General features: G+C 40.0%; 1 protein-coding gene across 4 annotated transcripts in view; it reads left to right on the top strand.

Moving 5' to 3' along the window:
- RAPGEF4 (Rap guanine nucleotide exchange factor (GEF) 4) overlaps nt 1-9,104 on the top strand; it is a 79,913-nt gene extending 70,809 nt beyond the window's left edge. For all 4 annotated transcript variants that reach the window (XM_009875866.1, XM_009875868.1, XM_009875867.1 and 1 more), the window contains 2 exons: nt 6,979-7,033; nt 8,555-9,104. In XM_009875866.1, the coding sequence (XP_009874168.1) occupies nt 6,979-7,033; nt 8,555-8,682 (183 nt within the window). In that variant the 3' untranslated portion in view covers nt 8,683-9,104. The remainder of the gene's footprint in view (nt 1-6,978; nt 7,034-8,554) is intronic.
- Nucleotides 9,105-12,813: the final 3,709 nt, after the last annotated feature.

The following is a 12,813-nucleotide window of genomic DNA, read 5'->3' on the forward strand; positions in this document are numbered from 1 at the left end:
AGAAAAGGGCTTTTAGAGCTTTAGAAAACTTCACAGGAAAGTGATCATTACTCTGAATGACTTCTTCTCTTAGGTTTTAGTCTGTAGTTGAGGCAGCCTCTGTCCTAGGGTGAAAATACCTCTCTACTAAGCTGATGTTTTTATGGGCAAATGGTAGTGCTAGTGGCTGAGTAAGGGCCTGACCTCACTTTGCAATAATGACGTTCTGTAATTGCATACGCAGACTGTGCTGCCATCTCCTTCCAGAGCCCTTGAGCCTTCTACCTGCAGAAAAGGACTTTTTCCTGTACTGCTTGCTCTAATATATATATATATATAGTGTAGATAGTAAATATTTTGGGGAATACAGAGCTACTGCAGACTCAGCTGGTGCACCTCCAAACCAGGAGGGATGGCAGCTGCATTGCTGTAGCCATGGCTATATGGCTGGCTCTGTGTTCTCCACCTCACCTGGCCTGACCTACACCTCCCGAGCCAGAAGAGCCAGTATATCTGCAGGTCCCAGAGGTGGATGCCTCAGGCTCTTCTTGATGCCTGATTATATGTAAAAGCCATTACAGGAGACAGGAGCTCTTGTGTGAGCACTTGCCCACAGACAGAAGTTCAACTCAGGCTTGTAATTTAGAAATAGTTCTGCACCACTCTACCACAGGTTGACACTCGCAAGGCCAAGAGGGAATTTTATAGCAGCTTAAACTGATCAATATCTAGGCTGCTGCAGGTCTGCCCTTTTCACCCTAGTCTGCACATTGCCTTATTTTCAGAAGTGTGTTATCTCCAGAACATGGATTTCTTAGTAGCACCCAGTAAGCACTCGGTAATCTGAGCTTTGAGCATTTCCTTTAGGAGGCAAATGTGAATACAAATTAGTGTATTTTTGATGTTATATATTTTTCAAAGAATCAACTCATGTTCCTCCACAAAACAGAAAGGAAAATGTTCTCACATTCTCCATATTCTAAACCTTCCTGCAATTAGTGCTTTACCCAAAAGCTCTGTCTGCTATTTCTCCAGGCTTTACTACAGGTATATCTTCTGTGTTTTTGATGTTCTTCACTGGCTATTCTGCATGCTTCTAAGGTGTTTTTACTGCTTCTGTCAATCCATAGCTCTTCAAAGCAACATATTCGGATTCCACTCACGTAATTAATTCAAATACTAACGTGGACCTGGCAGTTTTTAGCTTTTTGCATGTGTCAGCAGGTCAAGCAGAGAAGAAAAGCCTACTGTTAAACCTCAGTTGCTACCGCCTACTTGTGTTAAGCTTACAACTGTCATATCCACACATAATTGCCATATATTAACTAGTGAAGACAAGACCACTCAGCCAGATAACATAGAGATAAATTCAGCTCTCTGTTACATAACTATAAACTCAAGGTAAACCTGTGATGTTATTCTTCCATTTTCTGGAGCAAAGCAGAAACCACGTTTCTTCATAGGAATCCTGTCCTTCCATTTGTTGTTTCTGCCTGTTTGCTCTGCTGTGTGATGTTCTGTCACGAGCAGATGGTGATACCTCTGATTATTGATGGGATCTGCTCTATTACTGATCTGTCTGAAATATCTTTGTTCTCTGGAAAATTGTTTCCCTTGATCCATCCCTAACTTTGGTGCTTACTGAAGTTTATGAATAAAAATATCTGGGTAGTTGCCACTGGTGATGCCATTTGCCACTGGAGGAGGTGGGTCCCTCTGTCTCTCATGTAAGCACAGTGATGAAACTGAGAACAGCCGCTGGCATCGTGTCTGCATTCTCACCACAGAGCTCTGATCCCGACAGCTGATGTGCTGCTGACAACTTTATTCCTGTAACTGGGAGCCAAAAGTAGAAGTTTGATCTAGTGGCATCTCTTCAGCTGAAACAGCTTCCTTTAAACCTTTTATGTATTCTGATTTTTCTGTTATTATTTCTATTAAATGCTGCATCTTAAAACATGCAGGAGCTGTCAGACAGTGTCTAAGCCAGGAGATCCCCAAATGCCAGAAACAGCAAGGCCTGGTTTCCTAAATGTTTGTGTTTCGTGGCTGCCTGAGCTCTGCTCAGAGCTTTACTCGTGGCTGGAACATGTGTGGTTTCTTCATGGCTGGGGAATTCTGTGTGAATAGGCTTTTGTCATAACATAAGAACTTGCACTACAGCCTTTTCACTGAAGGAGACAGGAGGAGGGCACTTGAATGATCTTTCTCTTGTCCACAGCCATCTATTTTCACAGAAAATCGGCAGGATCTTCCTTATGTTTGAAAACTCCCTGTTCTTTTTTCAAATTTGACGAAATTTGAAAGAAGGGAAAAACAGACAGATGGTGTTAAACATTAGCTAGGGGGTTTTTTTAGCAGGTCAAGCTAAAAAGGAAAGGGACAAAGTCAGTTTTTTCCTGCTACACTTTCCTATGTAAATCAATCTTTTCAAAGTTGTCATGGCAGAACTGTGGCACTAGCAGTAGTGAGGGGACATCACTCTGCAGAGCATTGCTGAGCTTTACCTGCTGCTGCCTTTGTAACTGCCTGCTCGTCTTCCCCATCTCCCGATCCTCATGGATGCCTCTTATTTGGAGGAGGCTGTGAGGAGTCGAGGGCCAGGGACAGCTAGGCAGGGAAGAGAACACCATGTGTAGTAGAGCTGCAGCTACCTACAAAGAGGCAAGTTTATAAGTGGATCCACTTGGTTTGTACAAGATGTGGGCAAACAATATTGAATGCACCAGAAATAGGTATACTCTTTGTATTTGCACAGTATTTGTGCTCTTTACTATCTCATCTGTTGCATGAAGCAAGAGTGGGGTGGAGGAAGCAAGCATTTGGCCTTAAAAAAGAAAGTAGACAGTAGACAGCAAACAATTAGTTTGTGATATAGAATACACGTTGTCTTTTAAGTCCATAAATGACCATCTTTTCAGGTGAAGGAAAGCCTCCAATGCTGTCAGTAGTATTAGTTCCTACAAACTAGCTGTGATTTGGTAGATACAGGACAACCTACAACCTGCAGTGCAGTACACGGCAGTATATAATGTTCAAGTGACACTGCTTTTATAGCCCTATATTTGGAAAAAAATTAAAAGCCCATTCCTAGAATTATGTCTTGCCAGGGAAAGACGAGAGTGGAAAGTGAGGAAAGTACCAAGCATGGCTCTCCTTAAGGAGAGGCAATATTTCATACTCTTGACCACTTACCGATTCATGTTTTTTCAAACCTCAGCCACATAATCCCGCACTCTGACTGCCCGTACAGAATTTTTGTATTCAGAAAGAGAAAGAAGATGCAATTATCTGGGAACTTTTATCAGTGCTATTTCTCAAATCAGCCTGAACAAAGATCACTTTCCGTGGTGTCATCTCCATGTTGCACTACCCAGCCTGTCTCAGAAGTGGCACCTGTAGAGGGGGCAGAAGTCACGAACGAGCTCTGGAAGTGCTGACCTGCCCCAGCAGCACAAGGCAGTGCCATGGTGCTGGCCACCGATGCTTCTTTTTGTCAAGCCTCTTTACGCCTCAGGTATGAAATGAGGATTAGAGAATCTGCGCATATTGGTTTTTGGGTTCTGTGGAGACGAACAAAAGGAAATTCACACTCTGATCCTTATGCAAAAAAAAAGGGGAAACATTCTTTTGGTTTTGGAACATAAAGATCATGCAAAAAGTGTGTGACTAAAGCCCTTAGTAGTTTTCTATGGCATATATGAATATTTATAACATTTAGAAAGCTGAGTTTGGAAAGGATTGGAAAATAATGTGCTGGCCTGCTGCCACTATTCCAGACTGTGTAAAACTTGAAAGGCTATTGTTGTGTATGTGTAGCATGCTGGTAGTAGCGGTTGTTTATTATATTATGCAGTTGATTCTGTTTCAGAAAGATCCAAATTTAGGTTTGCATGGCTTTTTGATAATGGTCTTTCTTAGCACAGTGAGTAAACAGAGGCCAATTTTTCCAGGCGTTAACTAGAGGTAATCCTCTATTTGAAGAAAAATTGTATGGAGCTGGTAATTAAACTTCCATCTGAACACTTTTTCTCTACGTGTTTCTAGTTTTCTTGAATCAAAAAAAGGCAATTCAACTTATCTACAAGATTCAGGAAGAGAAATTCACTTTCACTTCATATGCTGTTTTTCTGTTCAATTTGCACTTTTGAAAGAGTAGATCTTTTGAGTTTACATTAGACAGGAACTCTTCAAGAATACATAATGCAGCAGAATCTCCCCATTGGGTTGTGATGGTGTCTCCTGGCCACAATTTTCTCCATTTATTCTGCTATAACACCCACTTCGTCATTTCTTTGTGTTTTGTCATTGCCAGGATGCTTCTGAATGCACAGATTGAATGGGATTATCCTCAGGAATAGGCAAAGTAACTCCTTAAAATGAAGCCTTTAAGCCAATTGAAAGAAGCCAGGCAATTCAGTCTTTTACCAGAAGTCAGACAACTTCATTGTCACTGTGGTTTTCCTTGACTGGAATGGCCCATATAATGAGAAAATCAGAAATAGTTTTTAAAAACTTCTGTCTCTCAGTACCATACAGCATTACAGTACTTACTCTGAATGCTGTGCTTTTCCTTTTTTTTTTTCAGAAGAAATTCCCCACATAAAGGAAAAAAAAAGAGAAAAATTATTACATGGAGCACACTCTTTTGGATAAATCTAAGTTTTCACGTAAGAAGCTTAATACTAAACTAATCAAACACTGAGCATACAGTCTAGCTCCAAAAATCATTATGAAATGAGGCTTCAAAATCAAAATATTTACAGATATGAAAAATTAGGGAGCGTATTAACAATCCATCTAGAAAGCACACCAAGCATCACTAGCTTTCTTCATAAAAAAAGAGGTGTCCTTAGCAAATCTTCCTTTGAACACTCTTGAAACTTCATCAGACAGGCTGGTCCAGTTCAACTTCATGGTCTGTCCTTGAAATAGTTATTTTAGGGGAGTACTTTTTGAAATGGTAAAAATCGAAATACCAGCATCACATAGCAGCCAAATATGAATCCATAGAGTTATGAAGCATTCATATTTAGGCATTAATGTTGGATTTATTTTCATTTTTGATTGTGTTAGACCTGAATAACCAACACGGTAACATGCAGTGTGTTCTGTCACAATCCAGTATTAAAATGGGTGCTTATCTTGGAATATTCAAGAGGTTCCATTGAAGTCCATGGGCCTTATTCACCTGCTTAATGCTAAGCATATATGGGAATGTTTGGAAGGCAAGTGCCTTAGAAAATCTGCCTAGCAGTAACGGCCTGAAGAGGTATGAAAATTAACATAGAATAGAAATTATTCTTACTTTAAATCTACTTATTTTCTACATGTAAATACATATGATTTTAGTAACAATATAAACAGACACATATACAAATGTAGATCTTTTGGGAACTTGTGGTTTAGAATTAAAATATTTTAGGTCAATTTCAGAATAGCTACATTTAATTTGATTATGCAATGTGTAATCCACAAAAAAAAATAGTATGTGCTGTATTGTATGTGTTCTTAACACCGACTGCCAGCCATACATGTTTTCGTATGTTTGGCGGTGCACTAAAATGTATAGATTATTCAGTATGTGTGTAAGGAATGTTTTACATTGGATGCTTCCTGCTTCTGGAATGACAGATTTAACAAAGGTATTATGATGTTGTTTTCATGTAAGATTACAATTGTGTATTAATTTTGAGGAGTATGTGCCCTAAGTTTTACTGTTTACTAGTAAGAAATATATCATTCCAGTGTGTGAGGGCTTATGACTAGCTTCTTAATGTCACACAAAATTTCAAGAAGGTGTGAAGCAGCCTGGTGAGAGTGTGCTGTGTTAAAGGAGGTAACCGTGTTGCAATTGTTGGACCATGTTAAAGTGCTGAGACAAATGTTAGACTCTAATTAGGGATAGCACTTCACTCCTCTGCTTTTTCTTAATCTAAGCAAAAGAAACCGAAACAGATGTTGTCCTTATAACAGTGACTGAATCAAATTATCTAGCTAAAGAATTAAGTTTTACTGCTGAAGTTTCAGTTTATTTGATATTATGCGGAACAACTGATTTCGCCCCCACACCAATGGGTGTATTACCTGTGTGATGCTAATTCCACAATACAGTTAAAATTCTGCAGTCCAGAAGTAAATCTGAAATGTTTTGCGCTCTCTATGACTTACCTTCATTTCTGTTCTTAAAAACTATTGTAAAAGAGCATCTGATTTATCATAGCAAAATGTACCTAAGTGATAGAAATAATGGCTTATTTACTGAAGAGCAAACACAGCCTGAAGGACTGAAGTGATTTCTGCTTGCTTTGTGAATTGCCAGTAGAAGTGGCCACGAAAAGTGAATCCAATTTTCGTGTTGGGTTAGATAGACTTGTGCAAGCTAACACCTAACAGCTCTGTCTGATAAAACTTGCCTACAGGGCCACAGTTCTCACAGTGGCCTCCTCCCCTGTGAACTGCGCACACCTCCGGAGGGAACCAGTGAACACACCCCCTCACATGCTCATTTTACACTGTCATTTCCCATGAGGGCTGCATTTCAAACCCAAACTCATTGGAAAGGTGAAAGCTCTTTAATTGCTGAGTATGTTCTGGAAGTGGCCTTTCTTTTAGGAACTGATGGTCTTAAGGTTAACATGGACATAATCCAAGGTGTTCTACATGATATTCCTTTTACATTTTAATGTTAGAAGATGGTATCAGAGAAAAGCACACTGAAGGGACTGATTTTCACTCTTAGTTAAGGTCTTTTGCAGCACCCAAGCAAGGGAAAGAGTTCTCTGAGCGCATGTAAATTACGCTCATGCTCATTTAAAGCCTGTGTAAATGCAAATCACACCCTACGTATGAGAATATTGGCATTAAAATTATATTTTCATTCATATGACTACTTTTATTGGCATATGTCTTCACACTCAGGCACAGTTAGGTGCTTCGTTTAAATGATGATGAAATACAGTGCTTGTTCTCTGATTGCATCCCATCTTTTCTTTCCAGCGCATGATTGCCAACACTGTCAGGACGGTGAAATTCTGCCGAAGCCAATCTTTCAGTAAGTGTATTACAACATCTGCACAGTCAGCAGTATCATCAGTAGCTATAGTAATTACAACTAATTCTGCGTGTACCGGAATTCAGGAGCCTGGTTTCCAGTGATTCTTCCATGTTTGGATCCTTTGATGTTTCACAGGGTGAAGTATCCTTTGGGAAGCTCCAATAAGCCCCTTCTCCTCCATTGCTTTTCCAGGCATGTGAAGGAGCTAAATATCTGCGAGGTCTTTACACATCTGTCAGATTAGAATTAGTTGAGATTAGCCCCTGAGTTCAGAAGTGGTTGCAATAAAGCTAGCAGACACCAGCACACAGATACATGCAAGATACTTCCTTGGATAAACCCTGGTTTTGTAGGAAACCAGGCCGGAAGCATGACGTTTATAAATGCCATAACTGCATGAGGTGATGAACTTAAAACCTGTTTGTCAGTATAATTACCTGAACTTGAGGCCACATGAGATGACAGAGCTGCCCAATGAAACAGGTTTGCTCTCTGGGTCTCAGCCCATCTAGGTGCACTGTCAGTCCCAGTCACACTGGCATTTCCGCAGCGCTTCATTCATTTTGTCTCACAGCAGCTTTATTCTTTCTCCAAGAAGAAAATAAGTAACATAAACTGATATATTTTTATAAAGATAGTTTCTTTACATCTAGGTCAAAGCTTAACCCTGGGAGATCAAATTAAGTGAGCTTTTTTTTTCCTCCCACCATCAAGGTTTTTCTGGCTATGTATCTTTTAATTTTTATATATTAAACACTAGTGGAACCTCCACATATTTACAAATGGCAGGGAGTTTCACTGTACGTGATATAACAAAATATCAGGATATGGATGCACTGCATTTAAGTTCCATGCTTTTTTCATGTGTGAGTGCATATTTTTATACAGTATATAGATGTTTCAGTATCTGTCTTTTAGAGAAGTTTAAGTTACCTTAACAGATATTTCATTAAAATGTAAGCTATTCACTCTGAGGCTGAAGATGCTCACATTTTAACTCAGTGGTATTTTGTCATTGTTGTTGGAGTAGGTATAATGCAGTTATGTAAACAGGTAGTAAATTTTGAGGCTTGAATGGGGCAGCCACAGCATTACAAATGTTTAATACTGAGCTAGAAATTAGAACCTTTCATGCAAGGAGGCTTAAATCAATTATATAGTTTCGAATCTGTTGGAAAGCTGCTACTTCAAAAGCAAATGGGCAGCTTTAAGTCACACTAGTTAGCTGTATAATTTACAGCTATTGACTAGTAAGGTGATCTATAAAACACTAACCAAGGGCCACCAATTTGAGCAAATACAGCTAAGGATACCTGAGAGAAAGTTTATTTGTGAGAGTAGTAACCAGAAAGACTGGCAGTATGGAGGAACGATTTCAAAGAGAGTGATTTCTAAATGTTTTCTTTTTAACTCACCAGGATCTGGTGTTTCCTGTGACGGCTCGTAAGGCGTTATGCATTCTGTTCAGGCATTTGTTCATTTAAGTGTATCAATCCTACATCATTTCTCTTTCACCAGATCCCGACGCAGCCCTAACTAATAAGAACCATCAGGATGTTCGGAGCTATGTGCGGCAATTAAATGTGATTGACAACCAGAGAACGTTATCACAGATGTCTCACCGACTAGAACCGCGTCGAGCATAAACATTTGAAGCAATGATGAGAAATGATCTTTTATCCTGTCAAGGTCACTCGTTAAGAACTTCACTCTCTCTGCTACCGCACTGCCACTACAAAAATAAGCAAAAATGTATTCTAAGGTCTTAGGCAACGCACAATGTACCAGCCTGTCAGAGAACTTTGGCTGAGGAAGAATTTATGCACTGTGGCTGTATGGGTGGCCATGTTGTGAACTGTTAATTCGGATTAAGGTGTAACAAACGATTTCTCCTGTGGATAAAACCAGGAAAAAGATAGCATAGAATAGTTAGTGAAAAATGCACAAAGAGCTTCTAACAATTCTAAGGAAGGTAGTGATTTTCTCCCTAATCGAAAATCTGTATTTTATGATTTATTCTCCAGGTCAGGACCAAAACTGAACATGAATTTAGCTTGCCCAGCTACTGCTGACCTCAGTAGAAGATGTATGTAAGCATCTGATGAAAGAATATAGGTTCAAGAGAGGTCCAAGGTATAGTTCCATTCAGAGAAGACTCAGAAATATTTCCATCTGAAATACAACAGACACTAAGAAAAAATTCTGGTCTTAATTGTGCTGCCTACTACTGCAAGCAGCGTGGCCGTTTCAGAAAAGGGACAGGACTGAAAATATTTTGAATGATAAATAGATTAATCTATGTTTACATTTTACTTCTTTTTTTAAACGACCAATCAGATTTTTACAAAATTCCGCTACGATAGTAAGGGTGTTGAAATCAATAGCATAAAGGTAGCAAAGGACTGGTTCAAAAAGAGCACAATATGCACAAACAAATTTCAAGAGAATAATTTCCTGGACACTAAAACCTTAAACTTCAGCTATAATTAATTGTGGCTGGTTAACACTTATTTTCTGGTCTTAAGCATTTACAAGTATCTTAATTTTCAGGCAATTGTTTTGCACTTTCAATAGACTGTAAATAAATGTTAATTCATTATGTTCTGGAATATTTATTTATGTAATAGCTATTGTGCCAAAATAATTCGGTATTATTTATTTTGTTTAGCATGTTATGGGAGCGCAGCTTTTGTCTTTATACTTTGTGTGCATTTTACACATAGGAATTGTGTGCTGTACGTTTTCTGTAAATAACACGCAGTACCTTATTAAATGTAATGGCTGGAAAGGTTTAGTTGCTGGCCTCATTTGCACTTTCAGCTTCATTCCTGCATAAATACCGATGCTGTTTATTGACTGATAGAGCAAACCTTGCTTCTGATTTGCTGGGCCTCAAAACAACAGTTCTGCATCCGCTGGGGTGCGGGTGACCAGAGTAAAGCCAGTCACATCCACCCCTGCCACAGCAGATGACGGCCTTGCAGAGATGGAAGACTATGGTTTTATCTTTAGAGTTTCGAGGGAGGCTCCTAACCCTGCCATGTAAAGATAGAAAACATTTCACTCGGAAAGGTTTAAATGAAGAAGGGAGGTACTTCTCAGTTTAGCTGCCTGACTCATTTGCGCGGTCACTGGTGTGAACACTGCGAGTTGCCTGATCTTGGGCAGGATTTTACCTCAGGTTGAGCCCTCAGCTAATACAGCACTTCAGAGACCTCTGGCTTTGGTTACCTCGGGGAGGTCTGTCAGGTCCTGAGGGAAGAGGTGATCTGGCATGTACCCCTTCACCTCCGAAACCGTTGTGCGAGCTGAGTACCCCGCGGGACAGCTGTGTGACTGCGGGGCAAGCGCTGACGGTGGCCAAGGAAATGCCAAGGGAATGAGGCTCTTCCCGTGGCAGAAGGCTTCTCCTATTGTGTTCACACCAACTCTGCGCTGCAAAGCTGCATGTCGGAAAACTGATTAAGCTTGAAATTACAAGTTGCAACTATTATCTCATAATTAAGCTTCTGAGATGACCTCATCGATACAGTCTGCGTTTTGCCTCAGATACAGAGTATACTTTTCTTGGCGTTGCCGAGGATTGTGTGAAGTCGGTACACACGTAAAGATTTCAATTTTTATCTATAAAAATAATTACGACCTCTTAGTCAAAACATAAATTCTGCAGAAGCTGAGAGTCACCAGGGAAATGCTGACACATAGAACCACTATCTGCTCAGTACCTGTATTCTGCAAAGGAAAGAATTACACAGTTAAGAAATATTCTGCAGCATGATGAAATAATTTATTTTAACTTTGCTGTCTGATGAGAAGTTCAAGATGATTCAGAGGAAAACCAGCTAATGCTGGCGAGACAAATTTGTGTCCTATTATTTCAAGTGAGAAATATTTCTTATTTCCATTTCTACTGCTCTGTGAATACACTTCATACGGCTTTTTTCAGATAAAGAATCTTCCCAGAAGCGAAGTATGCAGTAGAACAAACTACAGGGACACAATTAATTCAAAAGATGTTTTAATCTTTACAATCAATTTATAACATTTTTGAGTTTATGATTTTATTTTTTTCCAGATTTCTTCCTATTGTTTGGACTTCCATTTATTTCTATGTTAACTGGTTTATAAAGCTGCCAAGTTTCAGCTTGGCTCTGCACATAGACTGATTCTTCATCCATTTAGTATGTTTTTATCCCCTTAGTTTATTCTTTTATTGCTTAGAAGCCCTAACTGTTTTACTTACTTGTTGCCAAACAGTCTCTGTTATGTAGATAAAGCCCAGTGATACAAATAGAGGTTTTATGGCACATCCGTATCAGTGAATGAGTACAGTTTACCTACTCAATGAAACCAGTATGTCATTTTTTAATTTTCTAATAAAGGGTGCTGTATAAATAAAAAGAGTTGCTATCTCTGTATCTAACAAACACAAGTGGCTCAGATAGTTGCTATGGTGCTGATTACAGTCTACATACCTAGAGATTAAATGAATAAAACTACCTTTTGGCTCTGGGATCCATACTGGGCTTCTCTTGCTCCCCATGTTGACTGTACAGCAGGGAAGCAGCTGTTGATGTGTTGCTCTTGCTGTATGTAGTTTAGGCGACTGTTGCAATAGTGTGAAGAATGACTAGAACTCAGGAAACATCACAATGTCGAAATGCCCGTACTGTCTTCACCCTCTGCTTGCAGCTGTGAGTCACAGAGTGATCCTGCTTCGGTGGAGAGACACCCCTTAACTGCTGACCCTCGGGGCCCGTCTGCAAGCTGTGCCAGCCCCCTCCTTATTTCTACGCTTCAGATTGAAAAAATACAAACCTGTTCAAAATGACGATTATGCCTGAGGGTCACAGGTTGTATGATGCCAACATGGCTGGTCCATACTTGCCCTCCTGCCTCAGAGCCCCAGGCCTGTGTTATTCAGGGGCAGAGTCCTAGCTGGAGTTTTCTGATGCAAGGTGACCGGGAAACAGTGTCCACGATAAACATCCCCCACCAGGGACCAGTGAGGCTGCAGACCCCACGGAGCCAGGAAGGAGACCCGCTGGGCTTTTTGGGGAAAGTTCTGCATTACAGGGTTCCCCTGTGGACAGAGCTTTGTGCCGAAGCAGCAGTGCAGCACACAAACACCTCTACTTATGGCCGCAAAGCCTGAGGAGTTACAGGGCACCGCTTCCCCCTCCCCTGGCACGTTTCCCTGCTGTTGCTTTGTTAGGATTTGCTGGTTTTGATGACCAGGCCAGGGCTGGCCACAGCTAGAGAGAGCCAGGGAACAAAGGTTAAATCTCGGGATGCTGAATCCTGCACACCAGGATGCTACAACTGTTCAGTGAAGACGGGATCCAAAATATTTTCCCCAGACATCTTGTTCAAACTGATCAGCTACAAAGACATGGTAGTGCCAGATAAAAAGAGTTCAAATGTATTTGCAGGACTCTGCAACCCAGGGTTTGGGTTTTTGCCTCCTAAGGAAAACGCTGTGAAGGCGTACAACCTCTGCACACCAGGTACAAAGAGACAGATAGAGACAAAGAAAATCTCTCTTTTCAAAAAGATGCTGGCAAAACAACCTTTTAAGTGCAAGAAGTTTAAATATAATTTAGGAATCTTACAAAATAAGTTAGAGATAAATCAAAAGGTTTAACCTGCAGGGGTATCAAAAGAGATAATGAATTTTGCTTTTTAAAAAAATAAATTTAACAAAATGTAAAAATGTGATGGCAGAAAATTATAAGTCTAAATTGTTAACATAGCTTCTTAGTAAGGTCAACTGCATA

Source organism: Apaloderma vittatum, unplaced genomic scaffold (genome assembly GCF_000703405.1).
Source record: "Apaloderma vittatum isolate BGI_N311 unplaced genomic scaffold, ASM70340v1 scaffold4389, whole genome shotgun sequence".
Classification (NCBI taxonomy): domain Eukaryota; kingdom Metazoa; phylum Chordata; class Aves; order Trogoniformes; family Trogonidae; genus Apaloderma; species Apaloderma vittatum.